The sequence below is a fragment of the Limulus polyphemus genome, unplaced genomic scaffold, assembly GCF_000517525.1.
Source record: "Limulus polyphemus unplaced genomic scaffold, Limulus_polyphemus-2.1.2 Scaffold1925, whole genome shotgun sequence".
Lineage (NCBI taxonomy): Eukaryota > Metazoa > Arthropoda > Merostomata > Xiphosura > Limulidae > Limulus > Limulus polyphemus.
In genome coordinates, this window is record NW_013667535.1 from 34,094 (window position 1) to 50,393 (window position 16,300).

At 31.0% G+C, this 16,300-nt stretch overlaps 1 protein-coding gene and 1 pseudogene across 2 annotated transcripts in view; one reads left to right on the forward strand and one right to left on the reverse strand.

Annotated features, from left to right (window-relative positions):
- LOC106465381 (high mobility group protein HMGI-C-like) overlaps window positions 1–6,843 on the forward strand; it is a 26,715-nt gene extending 19,872 nt beyond the window's left edge. For both annotated transcript variants that reach the window (XM_022393264.1, XM_013925604.2), the window contains exons 4-7: window positions 4–63; window positions 286–345; window positions 5,177–5,247; window positions 6,255–6,843. In XM_022393264.1, the coding sequence (XP_022248972.1) occupies window positions 4–63; window positions 286–345; window positions 5,177–5,218 (162 nt within the window). In that variant the 3' untranslated portion in view covers window positions 5,219–5,247; window positions 6,255–6,843. The remainder of the gene's footprint in view (window positions 1–3; window positions 64–285; window positions 346–5,176; window positions 5,248–6,254) is intronic.
- A 7,062-nt stretch (window positions 6,844–13,905) lies between these two features.
- The window catches only part of LOC106465382, a 54,295-nt pseudogene continuing 51,900 nt past the window's right edge, over window positions 13,906–16,300 (reverse strand).

Below are 16,300 nucleotides of genomic sequence, written 5' to 3' on the forward strand. Positions count from 1 at the left end.
CAGAGTTCTGAAGAGCCTCCAGTAAAGCGTTCACGTGGAAGACCAAAAGGAAGCTTTAAAAAGGTGTTGTAGTAAATTTATTCACTTCCTATTTTTGTTCATTTAAATATTTACAGTTTGATTTGAGATTGAGACTTAATGGTATTAAAAGTTAGACATTAAAATGAAATATTAAGATATTAAAATTACTATTAAAATGTAGCTATAAACAGGTTGTTGTTCATGGTTTTATGTTGTGCTTAGTGCAATATAGTAATGTTGTTTGATATTGCTTCTCCTTAAAAGAAAGGTGGAAAACAGTCTGCACCCGTTAGTGGAAGAGGTCGTGGTCGGCCCAAAAAGTCGGTAAGTTTTTTTACGTGTTTCAGATCAAAATATTTCAATATGTAGTGTAGCAGTTGTGTATACATCTTGTAGATAATAATGCACATATCTTAACACTAGAACCACCAAACCAGTCATTTTGACTGTTTTCACTTTCATATTTAACTGCATGCATGAAAGATGCACCATTGTCTGTTTATGACTTTTCCTAAATAGGCGTATTAGATATCTTGATGATGTTTCAAAGGCACAATTGCAAAAATAAACATTGTAATCACTTTTATTTATAATCACCAAAGACCAGTCAATTTGACTGTTTACAATACATGCTTTTTATTTGAAACAATCTACAATACAAGTAGCCTGTAGTTTCAGTATAACAGCCTGTTATCTCTGTCCCCATTGAGCATATGGCTCTTTGATTACATTAGTCTTTTCTTATATTTTGGCCCTTGAAATCTCAAAGTATAGGTATTGCTTATTCATTGATTTGAATATATCAGCATAGTCCAACTATGATTATCAGTTCTTGTGAGAAGTGGCACCTGCTTGTCTGGCAACCTAGCTGGTAACAGATTCTGACAGTCACAACTGAAATTCAAAAATGGCTCATAGAAGATACTTGTCTGTTCAACAAGTGATTGAGATATTCATAACTTTGTAAGAAAATTAATCTGATGCATGGAATATTAGCAAGAATGAAAGTGATGAGCTCTGGATTTGTGAAACAGTACTGCAAGTGAAAGTGAGAAGTGCCATTACAACAACAACAGTTCTCTAAATGTAGGCAAAATCATGACAAAGTAGTAGTTCTAGGGAATTTTCTGCAGTTCCTTCTGCTTTGCCTGTGTTGCCTCCTGCAGCAGCTACAGGTGCTCCAGCCATTTTACCAGGGACAACAATACTAAGTACAGCAACTTCAGCTGCATCAGTAACATGAAACTGAGAAGGATGGGGACTGTCTGGGAAATCATAAGTCCTGGTGTTGAGGGTGTGTGAAGATGGGCTATACAAAATGTTTTGACAGAAACTCCAGGTTCCAGACACTATGGAAAATGCAACATTGATAGCCCTCTTAAGTGCTTTTCATTTATTGATTGATGTGTTAATGTTGCACCACATTCAATTACATACTGTACAGGGGTGCACAGGGTATAGAATGATGATTCCTGGGAAATATCTTTGAGGAATTAGAAGAGTTTATTGCACTATTGTATTGTCATGCAGCCTACAGTGGCAAAGGCATTTGTCTGGAGAGCTTTTGGTCTGTGCAAGGGAGAATTCCTTTTTTATAATGTCATAGAATCATTTTTGAAATATCTTTATTTTTGAATTCTGACTTGAGAGAAATGCTGGATGTCAGACAGATAAAATTTACCATTACATTAAAAATTGGGAATGGTTTCATTGAAAACAGCATTACCTGCTACAAACCAGATGGTAAAATTACAGTAAATGAGCAGCAGTTTCTCTCAAAAGCACAATGTCATTGGAAATAATACGTGGCAAACAGGAAAATTTGCAATCAAGTTTTGGCTGGTTGTGAATGTTGGCTCAAAATACATGGTGAATGGTTTCCTCTACCTGGACAAAGTTGAAACTTACCCAGCTGGTCAGACTGCCCAAAAGTGTAGTACTCAGGTTGATGGCACAGTACTTGAGTAAAGGGAGGAATGTGATTACAGACAATGTTTTCACTTCACTGCAATTGGCAAAAGAAAGAAAAGAAAAATACCAGCCTTGTTGAAACCGATGAGATTTTCAACCATGTGTGTTAAAAATTTGTATTCATTCTAGAACAAAAAAGCATAATTTATATTTATTTCCTAATTTTTTATGGTGGTTACCAGGTAGATCAAATCAACCCAACCCATACAGAAATACAGTAGTGAAATAAAAACATTTGATAACTATCTACATATTATAAAGATTTTGCATGTTAAATTTAGAAATGTTCCGATGCATAAAACTTTAATCTGAAAATCAAAAGTACTTTGCATGTTGGATTGTCAACATTCTGAAATAAAAAATTTTGGGAGAAAATCTTTAATTAAAAAACCTTAATACATAATTTAAAACTTAATAGTTTGTGTATGAAAGCCTTGTAATGTTTACCAGTAACCTGCAAAATATTGTAAAAGTACACATACATTATCAGAAATCATAGTATAATTACTCTTATGGATACTTGGAAATAATCATTAAACAAAATGTAATTGGCTGGTATGTTTGCTGTATTTTATGTGTTGTCATTCATTATTTTGTGAAGAAAAATCTGTGTGTGGGTGGTGCTAGTGATTGTTTTAATAAAATATAAATAAGAAATATTATTTATACTTTGTAGAAAGTGTTTTAATTATGTGTAACATATAGAAATGGGTTTTCATTCAGAACATTAGTTTCATTAAAAACATCACACTGTAATTGGGTATATATTTAATATTAGGTAGTTTTACTTTATAGTTAAAGCCTTTATTGACAATATTTCTTTCAGTTTGGTTGTATAGTACATAGTTCACGACCATGTATAGATTTTTTTCAAATATGATTTCTCCGGTAGCTTTTGGAGAGAAAATCATGGTTGACAATTGTTCTCGCACCCATTTTGGATGACTGTAAATAGTATCTAAATAGTGCATCCATTTCCTTTTGACACTGTTTATCTTATAATTTGTTATTTTTACTCCAGCATGTACACTACTACATTTGTGGAAGATCCAGCTTCTTTCCTTGGTAAAATAAACTTTTTCTTTTTTGCAGTCAAACCTTGTGATGTGTAATCTTACACCTTAACCCTCTCTACATGGGCTTGGTCGAATTGACCAACCATGTGACCACTTTGTACTCGTTTAAGTCGTCATAGTTTTGATACTACAACTTTTAATATGGTATGCGTATCTTCACAAAACTTGGCGGACTCTCACTAAACATTGCAAGTCTTTCACATAACTACCCTTTTTTTCTTTCCAGAATGACTTAAAATTGTAACATAAAATGACATTTGTTTATCCCAAGTAGCTTTAAACTCGTAATAGTATGCATCTATTTATACTTATATTTTATTATTTCATTACCCTTTGAGCCGTGTCTAACCACTATTCATGCCATTATAAGTTGTAAATTGCTTGTGGAATGTGGGGGCTCATGTTATCAAATTTCGTTACCCACAAGCTACTCCAAGATGCTCATATGTGACTTATGAAAATTATTTTATTATATTATTATTCATTTTATCTAATCTAGCCTTAACTAATCTAAAGAGATTCATATTTTTACATTTTAGTTACTTTTATAATAATAAATGTAGAATACACATAAAAAACAAGAAATAAAGTACTTACCTAGACTTTTTCTGCTGACAATTGTCAATGACACTTAATCCTACTTTTTTTATACTAATGGTAGTAGTGCACTAAATAATTTTTATCTATTTAAATGATGTTCCAAAGAACATAGAATAATAACATGTAAAATGCAGATAATGTCCCATAACTAATCACAACCAAATGGCTATGCAACCAGAGCCGTTACAAATTCATCCAAGCTAATTGATATGTTTCCCATGGGAACTAAGCTTGTACTAAAAGAGAAATTGATAATTCTCTGTTTGGAAAACAATGTAATATAATACATCATTTGATAGACGAAAACCTTGGCTTTTTATTGGTTATAAATAATATAGTATTTATTAAATTTAAGAGAGAACTCTTAACAAATCCTGAAACAGAGGATGTGGCAAGAGGGGTCTAATTTTCTATTTTATGGCTCTCTAACAAAACAAGATTGAAGGCTGTAAAAATTATGCTTTGTCTGAGTGATGATGATTTTATAGTGATTAAATTAGAGAAAAGGGATGCCTAGAGAAAAGTGTTCACTAGTGGAAGTAAGTGATGGAAAAGGTTGACCACTTCCAAGTTCAGAAGCACTATGTATGGATATGTGTGCTTTATTTCTTGGAGTGTTTGTAGAATTTGATGTATCTGCATGGCATTTGTCTTGTCATTTAACACTGTTACTCATTGATTGAGTGATTAACTGAAGAAGACATTTCTGAATGGGAACAAAATCCAAATCTCCATATTCAACAGAAAGGAACATAACTTCACATACTCTGACTCTTTTGGTTGAGGTTGTAATAACTACTTGCTGTTTGACAGCTCATACACAGCTCATATTTTGCCTGTGCAATATGTTCTTTGGCTGCCTCCACAGTTACTTATTGTAAAGTCTGGGTTAAAAAAAATCAACCTTCAGAAGTCCAGACAAACAAATTTTCTGAGCAAAACTCAAAATGGGGGATAAAATTACACCTTTGTGCCTTTCGTCCCCTTTTTTTCTTTTTATTGTTAGGGTTTATATGTTTTTAAATTATATAGCATAATGCAATTAATTAAAAAATGTTATAAAATAAAAATTGGCAGCTACCATTTGTATAATGGTCTTGACTCCAGTTTTCAAAAGTGGCTAACTATGCTTTTTTCTTTTTATTACTTCAAACTATTGCAGAAACATAATTGCAAAAACCTATTTTAAGTTTTCATCAAGTTAAACATCTATACACAGTAATTATTGATACAAGTTTACTTAAATGGGTTTCTAGTCATTAGATTATAAGAAATCTGATGCATTTAGAATATTTATATTTATTTCTCAGAGTTAGTTATATGGATATTTGAGTCTCGGAAATGTTCCAGAGATGTGTACTATGGACATTAACCTTGTTTTCTGTTGAAGTTTTTGAGTGATCAATTACTCTATGGAAAGTTACTGAATAAAGCTCGTGAAGAATATTTTAAGAATGAGTATAACTCTAAGTAAGAGATGATAAGTCATCTGTCATCTTAATTTATAGGATGTGACAGCAAAAGAAGATGTGGAGAATGATGCTGAATGAGTCCACCTTTGTTGTACAATCTTCATCGTGTAAGCTTTTTACTCTGTCCATCCAGTCTTTAATCTGGTATTTTAAACATATGTTGAGCTTTAGACATTGTATTGGGAAATATAATTTTATTTGTTACATTTTGAAGATAATTTTTTTACATAAAAAATGTGGAATTTCCATTGAAAGGGACTTGAAGTTTTGTTAAAATAAATTATCTCATCGAAGTGATATTTATGTATTTTGTGAATGCTGTACTTGTGTAGTATCATCGGAATTTGGCTATTTTGTGTTCTATTTGTTTCTAACTAATTTTCATCTATATCTAAATTTCATTCCAGTGATAATTATTATATAATAAATTTTCCCATTATCTTCACACCTCACAACTGGGTATTGTTATTTATTTTTTTGTGTGATGTGTAGTTATTTTATGATATCTTGTTTCAGAATTTACAGTAAAACTAGCTAATTAATTTTTTTTAGTAAATTGAGTGAATATTTCTCACTTATTTACATTTAACAGTAAATGTACATTAATAAAACTTGATTAGTAAATAATATTTATAAACATAATACTAATCTCAAGAAATAGGTAATTGTATCAGGTGATACACAACTTTTATTAAGATTACCTACTACAATGGTATTCATTCATTTTTAGTGCTAACACTAATAAAAGTAAACTTTTCCCAACTTTATTAATTTTCATTTAACTAGTTTGTAATGAGCATGAAATCATTCTGCTCAAGCTACTACTTGCATTCATAAATTTAAGCTTGCCATCCCCAGTGTTTTTTTTACCTCCATTTTGTAAGCTTGTGAATTAGAGTTTGATTCTAATTACGTTTTCAGTCCTTTTATATTTACATAAATTGTGAGTATTAATGTTGTGTTTCCATTTTTATTGCGAGTTCATAAATTAAGTTTTATGTTTGTGTTTCAATTGGGAAGGAGTGGGGTGCATAAATAAATTCTTAAACCAGTTCTTCCACAGTTTGGTTCATTCATAATTTAATAATACTGTAATTTTTTCTTTCCTTTACAGCAACCAAAATCATCAGTTGGAAGAACATATTAAAGTTGCCAAATTATTTTAACCATTTAGAGGTCATGCAGCAGGCACAGAAAAACAAACAAACATTTGGGGATTTGATATTTTTTTTTGTGTGTGTGTGTTTAAAAGGAATACCCTGTATCAAGAAAAGGATCATTATTAACAGTAACTTTGCATTGTATTTGTGACATTATGTGTATTAGTATACAAAATATGTTTTTTTTATGTTGGTGTTCTTAGATTTAAATGTTAAGGAATCTATGGTTAAAGCAGCATAATGTGTGTAGCCGTATTTTCCATTTTCTTTTGCATGTGACTTTGAGATTGTCGAAAGATCTGGGGAGTGTTTAATTTTCAACTTCCTTGTGTTACATAAATTGACCGCAGTATTCATTTAAGTTTCATTTACATTTTGAAAATAGATAATCTTATATATTATATATACAGATTTTCTTTGTATAAACAAAATTCAGGCACTTTCAGAAATGACATTACTGGCAAAATCACACACCCATTCACTTTGCTTAAAAAATTTTTTTTTTTTATATATATATATATATATATTTATTGGAGTAAATGTTACAAACGCACAACAGTGAATATTTGGTCTTAATGTTTTTAAAAATCTTTAAAATAACTTTGCAGTTTATTATCAACTTTTATTTTTAAATCATTTAGATTTTTCTTTTAGACTGTAATCAGTAAAATTTGCATGAACTTGTGTTTTAATTTCCCCATAAATTTCATGTTTTTGTCCATTAATATGAAATGTTCCCATTTCTACATCAGTAATAAAACTTAATCTTTCTTATATTGTCTTGACCAATTTTTTATGGAGATGACCTGTTTCTTATTTATTACTGCATTTTAATTGTTCTTCGAAAATGTCTGATTTTCACTGTTTTGCTTTATAGCATGAGCAAATTTTCCCATTATTACACAAGACATTCATTTCATGAACTACATCAGTGAAAAAGGATCATTTAAAACTTACAATAATTAATATTATCATTACTTACAGTACATTTGTGTTTGGTGAAAATGTCTAATAGCTAGCTATGGTTTAACAATATTTCAAAGTTATTGTTGTAATGGTTTCTATTGTTAGATAGATTTTTTTTTATATTTGTTAAAAAAAAAGAATGCAAAGTCCTGTGCATTTAATGATAACAAAAGCATTTTTATGGCTACAGTTACAAGTTATACAAGTTTCACTTAACTTACGACACGTCTAACTTCACAAATATATAATGCCTTAAAAGAGATTCCCCATATTTGTTAAAAACATGGACTCAAAATTCAGAGCACTGAACTAACTGGCTGGCTAAATAATCAGTCATTAAACTCTTCTAATCTCACCTGAGTGTTAAATCATTTCTTACACTTTCAGGAAAGTTCTAGTTATTAGTGACATTTAAACTTCCTCTATCATAAAACATCTAAATTAAAAAACATAGAGTACAAACTTCTTTGAACAATGGTACATTGGACTTAAACTGTCATAATTAACAAGGTAACTTTTGACATTTAACAAGATTCATATTCATGAATATAAACATAACAATATTTGTGTGATTAAAATAAAAAAAAACTTTCTTTACTAACTTACTGTTCTTAAACTATCCATTTGCCAAATCTTTTTGGTGGGTTTCTTTTCCATGACTTCAGATACTAAGATGGGTTGACCTCTTGCCAACACTTCCTGTCATGTCACTGGGAGAGTTCACTCCAGGTAGATGGTTGAGAGAACTTACTGGTGGCTTCATCCCAGGTGATAATCTTGAAGTGGTCTTGACAGAAACCTCAGATTCTTTAGCAGAGTGACTTACTTCTGATGAAGTATTCTCTGAATCTAACTAGTTTACTGTTCTCCAGCTAAAGTACTTCCAAAAATTATCATAATGGATAACCTTTGGTTTGGACCATTTTGTGGATTCTGCTCTTTTAGACTGTCTCTTTTTATTATCATTGTACTTCCATCCTTGTTGTCACTTCTGGTGCTGCAATTTTGTGCAATGCATGTGTATTATTCCTAATTCTCAATTGTGAAACTATTTGAAGCAAGTCTAAACTTGCATTTATATTTTTACATGAAGTTTACTCACAAAGTATACTCTTCATTAGTGTAAAATACCCATAAATCATATTATGTAGAGAGGCTTTTCACAGTTGATTTAAGTGTACCAACAACCTGCAGGGCAATCAGTTTATTATTATATTTGCTGCATAGAGTGGGATCTAACAAACTAGATGCAAATACATGGAGTAGCATACTGATTGTGCTGGTTTATATCATAGAATGCTGGTACGGACAATGATCAATGTTTTGATGGGGCAAGTTTTTCCATATATTCAGCAAATTCAGGTAAGGCATCACTTTTCCTCATTACTTTACTTTAGAGACTTGTTTGATAACGTTGCCACTATTGCCTGGTAGTTGATACAGCTCTTAAATACATTTAACACAACAAATGAATAGATTTTTGTTCATGCCTCATGATTCAGTGGTCTCAGTTTCAATTTCCATTACCACCATACCTTTTCAGTGTTTTTGAGTTGTGGCAAAGCTACTAAGGCTCTCTGCTACTGTCTCTGGATGACCAAGGGAAAATTACTGGCTGGTAGCATCCACTACCAACTTTTGGGGTAATTTTTTATCAGTGAATAGTGGAATTGTCTGTGACATTATAGTGGCTGAAAGGGCAACTGTGTTTGGTAGCCAAAGATTTGGCAATAGGTACTGCCAGCCATTTGTCTTTTCTCTTGTCAGAAGTTCAAAATTATGAACAACAGTAGAGAGCTTTTAGTAGATTTGCCGTAACTCAAACATGCTCAGCTTCAGATATATACCAACTAAACTCAAAACATATGGTTAGTAATACTTCTGTTGGAGTAAGTTATGCATGTGCTATGAATGTGAGGGTGTGGCCTAGTGGCTGTTGGTTAAATAATTAGCCATAGTGATGCCTGTTGTTAGTGTTTATCTTGTTTAGGCAAAACAATAAAGTTTAACTTAATATATTGTTTTTTTTTTCAGTATATACTGGAATGTGGATAACATATGGGGGGGAAAACTCCTGCATTAGAGTTGGCCCAAGCATCATTTCTTACATTCTGTGATGGGAAATTCTAAGTCTCATCCAGGTCTGTGGCACTTTAGTTTGCCACTGCCACAAAGTAGTTACTTGATGTTGATTAGCTGCTAAAAAATAATTCACCCTATTATTAGGCTGCTTGGTGTATGCTTTCTCTTTTCTCTTGCAACTGGCATTTTTGAGGTTTGAAAATGCCAAAGCTATTTGTAGAATGTGAACAACTGTATGATCGTGATACTGTAACACAAAAAACATCAGAACAGCATACAAGTCCTTGAAACAGTAAATAAGAGCACAGAAATATGAAGTCAAATACAGCTTCAATATCGGTTCATATTAAAATATCTTTTGCAATCTCTGTGACAGCTAGTTAGTCCAAGTAAAAGGCCAAAGAGCTGTTTTACAAATCAGGCAAGAGAGCCTGCAAAGCCCATTAGAGTCAGCTGCTGAAAGAGGGACAGCACCCAAACTAGACTGTTCACTTCAAGCAAGAATAAGGTTTACTGTTTATAGTGTGAAATAGAAATTAAACATTCTTTACAAAGTTGTGCAGTTAATTGAATGTGCTTGGGGTCAGTCAAATGGACCAACCATGTATTAGAGAAGTAATGTTGAGTATAATTCCAAATTTATTAAGATGCAAAGGGGTGTTCATGTAAAGAATTAAAATACTCTTGTCCACCGTACAGTTTGCAAATTGTATTTGCATAACCTATACAATGTCCATTGTAAGATAACATGAAATGTTGATAACTGACATCACTTGCATAATACCATGTTGAATGGTACTCTGTACAAGGCATGTACATTTTGATTCCCTCCCATGCACACTGGACTAACTTGCACATTTTAACACATTGTTACATATTCAACAGTCATTTGTAAAGGATACTCGTTTAATGTGGGAGGACAGAATGCAAAAGGACTTCTTTAACAAGTTCTTGTACAGAACAATTACAGCACAAATTAGATATTTTTTTGAATTTGACTGTGCTTCATTTGTTCCATTATTAACCACTCAGAAATGGCTTAGGATGCACTATCTTAACTTCAAAAGAGAAATAAAAAGGTGAGAAACTTCCCTATCACATTCCACCCTTACAACAGTTTTCCACTTTGAGTAACTTAATCACTTTCATTTTTAGATGTATTTTATCTTACTGGTGTAGTTATACAAGTTTTTAATATAGCACTTAAATGTCTAGCTCTGCATTGTTTTCATTATCTTCAAGGCATAATCTGATCCCCAATCATATACTAGAATTTTATGTGTTGCTTTGATTTCCTTCTCAGTTAATAATCTTCTGGTCTGTAGTAGACTTAGTGTGACAACTGGCAAATCCCTCCATGTAGTTTTGCTTTAGGTGTGCATTTTTCTACTTTTTTATTATAATTAACTATGTCTTCAGTAGCTGATTACTTAAAAAACCCATTTTCCATACATGTTAACAACAACTTTATTATATATTAACATGCAAAAATCAACAAACCATCTTTCAAAAATAGTTATTTTAATTAGGCAAGGAAATGCAATTAAAATAACAGTATAGGACACAAGTGTTTTATTGGATAATTCTATGTGTATCTAACATTCTTAATTGTCTTTAGATATACTTGTCCTTTATGCTTTAAACAATCGGGTGTTTCCAACAAAGAATTTTTCTAATTATAACAATTCACATGTATTTAGACATGCTCAAGACAAATGTGATTCCATTGTTTTAACAGGCCAGTTTGATATTTTTTGTGCTTCTGAAGAACAAGACTTCGAGAATCTCTGGCCATTATGTCCTATAAACCAAAACTGAACCTAAGGAATAGTTCCTTTAATCTTCTCAGAATTTAATAAGTAATTAAAATCCTCTTTGAAGAAATTGTTCTATTCCACAGTAACACATGTATATGCTCTTCACATTTTGTGTGACTGGTTATGAATAAAACATCTGGCAATTTATGTTTCATGACAACAATTATAAAATAGGAAGAAACACAAAAAAGTTTTTAATATTTGTCTTGCTTTCATTTTGTGAATAATGTATATCAGTATATCCAATTAATCTGGCATGTTGTGGTTAAATTGTGCTGAAAATTTCTAAATATTCTGCACTTGCCTAAACTTTAGACACAATAATTCACATCCCACTTTATACACGTGTATCCAGCCACAGGGTTTTAAACTCCAATTAGCAGTTTATGCTAGTGGCCTTGTGTAGTTTTGTGCCAAGCTAATATGATATCTCACTGCATGATTACTTTTAAAAAAGAAGCCACTGTAAGAGTAAATAAGTATTAAAAATTACACTTGTCTGCATTCATTTAGTAATGTATAAAATCCAAAATTTATGTTCATTTTAAAATGCAAGTACATGGAAGGTAATATTTTACATAAATTAATTACAAAAACAGTGAATTAGATGTATAGTTTTTTTCTAAATTGATTGCTAAAAAATTAACTTATTGGAGGAATGAACTTGCTACAAATGTAACCACTGTTATTTAGGGTGAGGTTGCTCAAAAAAATTTACATTGCTAAATAACTTGTATATTTAACTGTGTGTTTGTCAGGAATTACTATGCATGGACTAATAAGAGTAACAGTATGTAACACCATTAAATTGTTAGCCTATTAAGTTGAAAAGGACTTTAATTACAACTAGCTCCAGCTAGATAGGAAGAATTGAAAATGGAAAACAAAAGTGGCTATTTTCATGTGCCACTAAATATTTCCTTTAAGTCGTTTGATATCAAAGCATGCACGTTAATCTACAGTTTTTTCGTCTATACTGTAAACTATAAATGTACTAACATATAACCCATCAAAATTGATAGGTCAAGTACTACTATTCCCACCCCATAGTATACCCTAACCTCACATTTCATAACTAACTGAAATAAATAAATAGCAAAGCCAACAAAAAAGGCAGGAAAGTGCAGTTGTAGCAGTCAAATGCCAGCAAGTTCCTTTGTGAGCCAATCAAAATTAAGATCATTCATGTTATGAATTTGTGGCATGTGCATAGAATAATTATTGGTAAAAATCAGTTAGATTAACAACTTCTAATATATAGAAAACCAGTGCGTTTTGGTAACATTACGTTCAAACAATGGCTTTTATGTCATGTCGCTTAGCAACAAAAGTATAACCTAATATTGTTGTTAGTCAAGGTGCTGAAAGTATGAAATGAAATGTATAGACATGGAAAAATATTTGTTGATTTCTTAATTTAGAGTCTCCGTTGATTAAAGAGGTTTTTTTTATTATTAAAAACATTGGTCACATAACAGAAAATAGCTTAATTCCGAACTGATTAAGTTTAAAATTGAATCTATATTTCTACTTTCATGATGCATTTTATGCACTTGGGACTAGGCTATGTGATTCCACACTACGTCTTTATTTTAGACTTATTATTCCAACACTCACTACACTTTTAGGTTTCACGGCCCCCTTGCTCCCTCATAACTAAAACCGTAATAGGCAGACAGTAATCAAATTATTGTATCTGGATAAATGCATTTTGGCTTTTTATGACTTCTATTTCAAGAAACCAAGCATGATGTGACACACACACACACTGGCTTTTATACATGTTAGATTCTTTCTATTGAGTTTTTTCTAGACTTTTGCTGGTATCAGTAATTTCTTGCTTAGAAGCTTAATATTTTTTATACTTGTATTTTGTAGTTTTTCATGCTGATGGCAATAGAAAAATATTCCCAAATGTCTGGTAACAAAGATTTTATGAATCATTTTAACATCTGCAAAGAGGCCATCTCGTATCATCACAAGTTTCTCTCCAAACAGTAAATGTTCTACTGTGTTTTTCTAGGATCTGAATGGATTCATTTTTACCGAGTTATATATTCTCTTTTGCTCACTGTGACACGAATCTAAAGTCCTACTGACTAGTTTGTAATGCACAACCCCTATGAATACTGGTAATATTATTGACTTTATGTTCTAGGATAACATCAAACCTACACCTAAAAATGTTTAGTATTTTTTATTTATAATGAAGGTTGTGCGGTTATGTTTATTTTCAGAAACAAATATGTAGCTTTAAATTTGTAAGAAACCCAGAGAATGGTAATTGTATTTTCAGCTTGTTAAAGGTTTCATACTACTTCGTATATGTGATCTATTTTCATGTACAACAGTTTAGGATTGGAAATAACCTACTTCTAATTTCCTGTACATGAAAATGTCTAATATTAAATGAGGAGTAGTTAGAAAAGGTCTTAAAACAAGCTGAAAATAGGAAGATAAGTCTTATGAGATTAACTGCCCAGCTTTGTAGATTAGTCAAGTATCTTTCAACAGTTCTGTAAATAATGTAGGCACCTTTACTGGCATAATTCTATACATGGTGATCCAGCTAGTAGCACATATTTTTCTCTACTGGCCAAAATTATCACAAAATACTTTCCAAATCTTTGCACCGAAATTGTCTTAAACTTTGATGCCATGACAAAACTAATGGCTACCAGTAAGTTCCTCAATTTATAGTTCTAACTTAATATATTGAATCAAAAGTCCAATGTTTTACTAAAACTTTATTTCCATTCCTACACACCCACTTGCGTAAGCAAAAATTAGCTATGTTAATATTTCCACAGTTGAAATTATAAATATTATATTCAAAATTTTTCAATGATAAAATTATTTTCGTTTTTTTTTTTATATTGAACTATTGTACATTTAGATCTATATCACTATTTATAGATGCTTTATTCCTTTGCATTATAAAGATAAAACAAGTACATTAATTTTGATATATCTGATCTGATTTTACTTTAATGAAAAAAAATAATCTGGCATAGAACACCAGAAACACTGCAGACCTAAATTTAGAGTGAGTGACATAATACTTTTAGAGTAAAAAAATTGAGTATATAGAAACTTAAGAAAAAAGAGTAAAGTTTTACCTTTCCAAAGACTGTAATAATTATAGCAAATATGTGCTTAAAAACTTTTGATATCTAGGCTCATTACACCAACATATTTTTCCTAATGATACTTTTCAAATTTAATAATAGATAACTTCTTTTTCTGAGAAAATCTTGTCATTCTCCTCTAAATATTAGGCTTACAGACATTTGTATTATAGTTTAAAAAATCCATATCAAATGTCCAAAATTTATATCACAGGACCTTTTTCAGAAAGCAATACTTGGAATCAGATTTTTTAAACTACACAAAAATTCATAGAGGGAAACATTTTAAAGCACTTAAGTTTGAGCAGTAAAAGTTCTTCAGTTTATTTTTCATTTAAATTAATCTTCAAAATTAGATTTAAACTTTATAAACACTAACATCGATAAAGCAATGGTCCATTTTAGTCCTACGTTTACTAATATAGCATAAAAAAAGACTGACAATCACATTAATTTTTTGTCAACAAAGATAAGTTTGCTAAAGCTAATTGTACACATTAATAATCTGTTTACCAGCAGCATATAAGAAACTAAACCTTGTTATAATACCTTGCACATCTTACAGTTACAAGAGAAAAAAAAGTGAAAAGACATGATATATTAGAAATTAAAACCAAATGGTTAAAAAAAAATTCAAACATTTTGACACAGTCTAGTGCCATTAGGAACAGTAACCACTTTGGGAAGACATTTAGGCTGCATTTTAAAGTAACTCAAATTTTTTTTTTTTTTTTTAATCAGACTTGTTAACTATCTTTCAGATATTAGGAGTTAATTTCTTTAACACAAAAATTTTTTTATTGAAATAGAAGCACATCATTTTGTTTTGAATATTTTTGTTGAAAAGGAAATGAAAGATGCAAATTATGGTTGACAAACAAAAGTTTTCCATCCCAATGGAATCTAGGTTATGTTAATTTACATGCACAGAAATAAATATTATTATTATTATTTTTTTTTTTACAAAATACTTTGGTCTAAAATCATGAGGTCACAGTAAGCTTGTACAGATTTACTATCATGTTATTAAGGTATATAAAAAAAGGCTATGAAAGTGGACTATCACCAAAATTAAATGAAGTAGGAACTGTCTGGTTCTGAAACACATAACCTCCACTCATTTCAATCCTTTTGGAACCTGAAAAGTCAATTTTTTTTTAATCAACTTAGTAAATCAGAAAATTACTACAAAATTATTTAGAAATACATAATTAAAAGCAGGAAAATTCCACAAATTCATGCTTGCCCAATATATTTCTATGACTCCAGTTACTATTATGATAAGTGCTTATAAGGGTTTAATAATTATAATATTTTTTGTCTTTTAAAGAACCCAGGTTATTACATTAATACCTAATTGTATATGTGCCACAAACAGATGTTTAAAGTGTAGAAATTCATTTATTATAAAAACATCAATTTTTTTTCAATACTAATCAAGAAATTATTTTATTAGGTCGTCAATAAATTAATGTTGTATTTTAGAATACTTTCATAACCCCCCCCCCCTCAAACAAAAACATACATCATGTATAATAGTTAAACGAATCATCTGAACATCACATTAGTGTAGCCTATGTAATGTGTAAAGTTTAGTATACTCTTAATCCCTTATAGTGATGGCACACTATGAGACACACATTTAGTATGTAATGCTGTTTGAATACAAGAGGGAAAACAATGCCTCTGTAGCAACAAAGAAATTTATAAAAATGTTTTGAATGTTCGTAAGTATCAATAATGGTTCAGCAGATTTCGTTCAGATGATTTTAGCCTTAAAAACTGCGATGGCAGGGGTTGACATATTGGAATTGATATTGATGCTCTGAAGATGTTTGTTGAGTCTCCCCCAAGGCAACAAACTCGTGAAATGGCCCTGAAATTGCATGTCTCTCAAGAAACAATATGTAAACATCTAGGGAATATGGGAAAACTCCATAAAGAAGGTGTTTGGGTGCCTCACAAACTCTCTGATGATCACAGTTTCCGACGTGTATGAACGTTGCT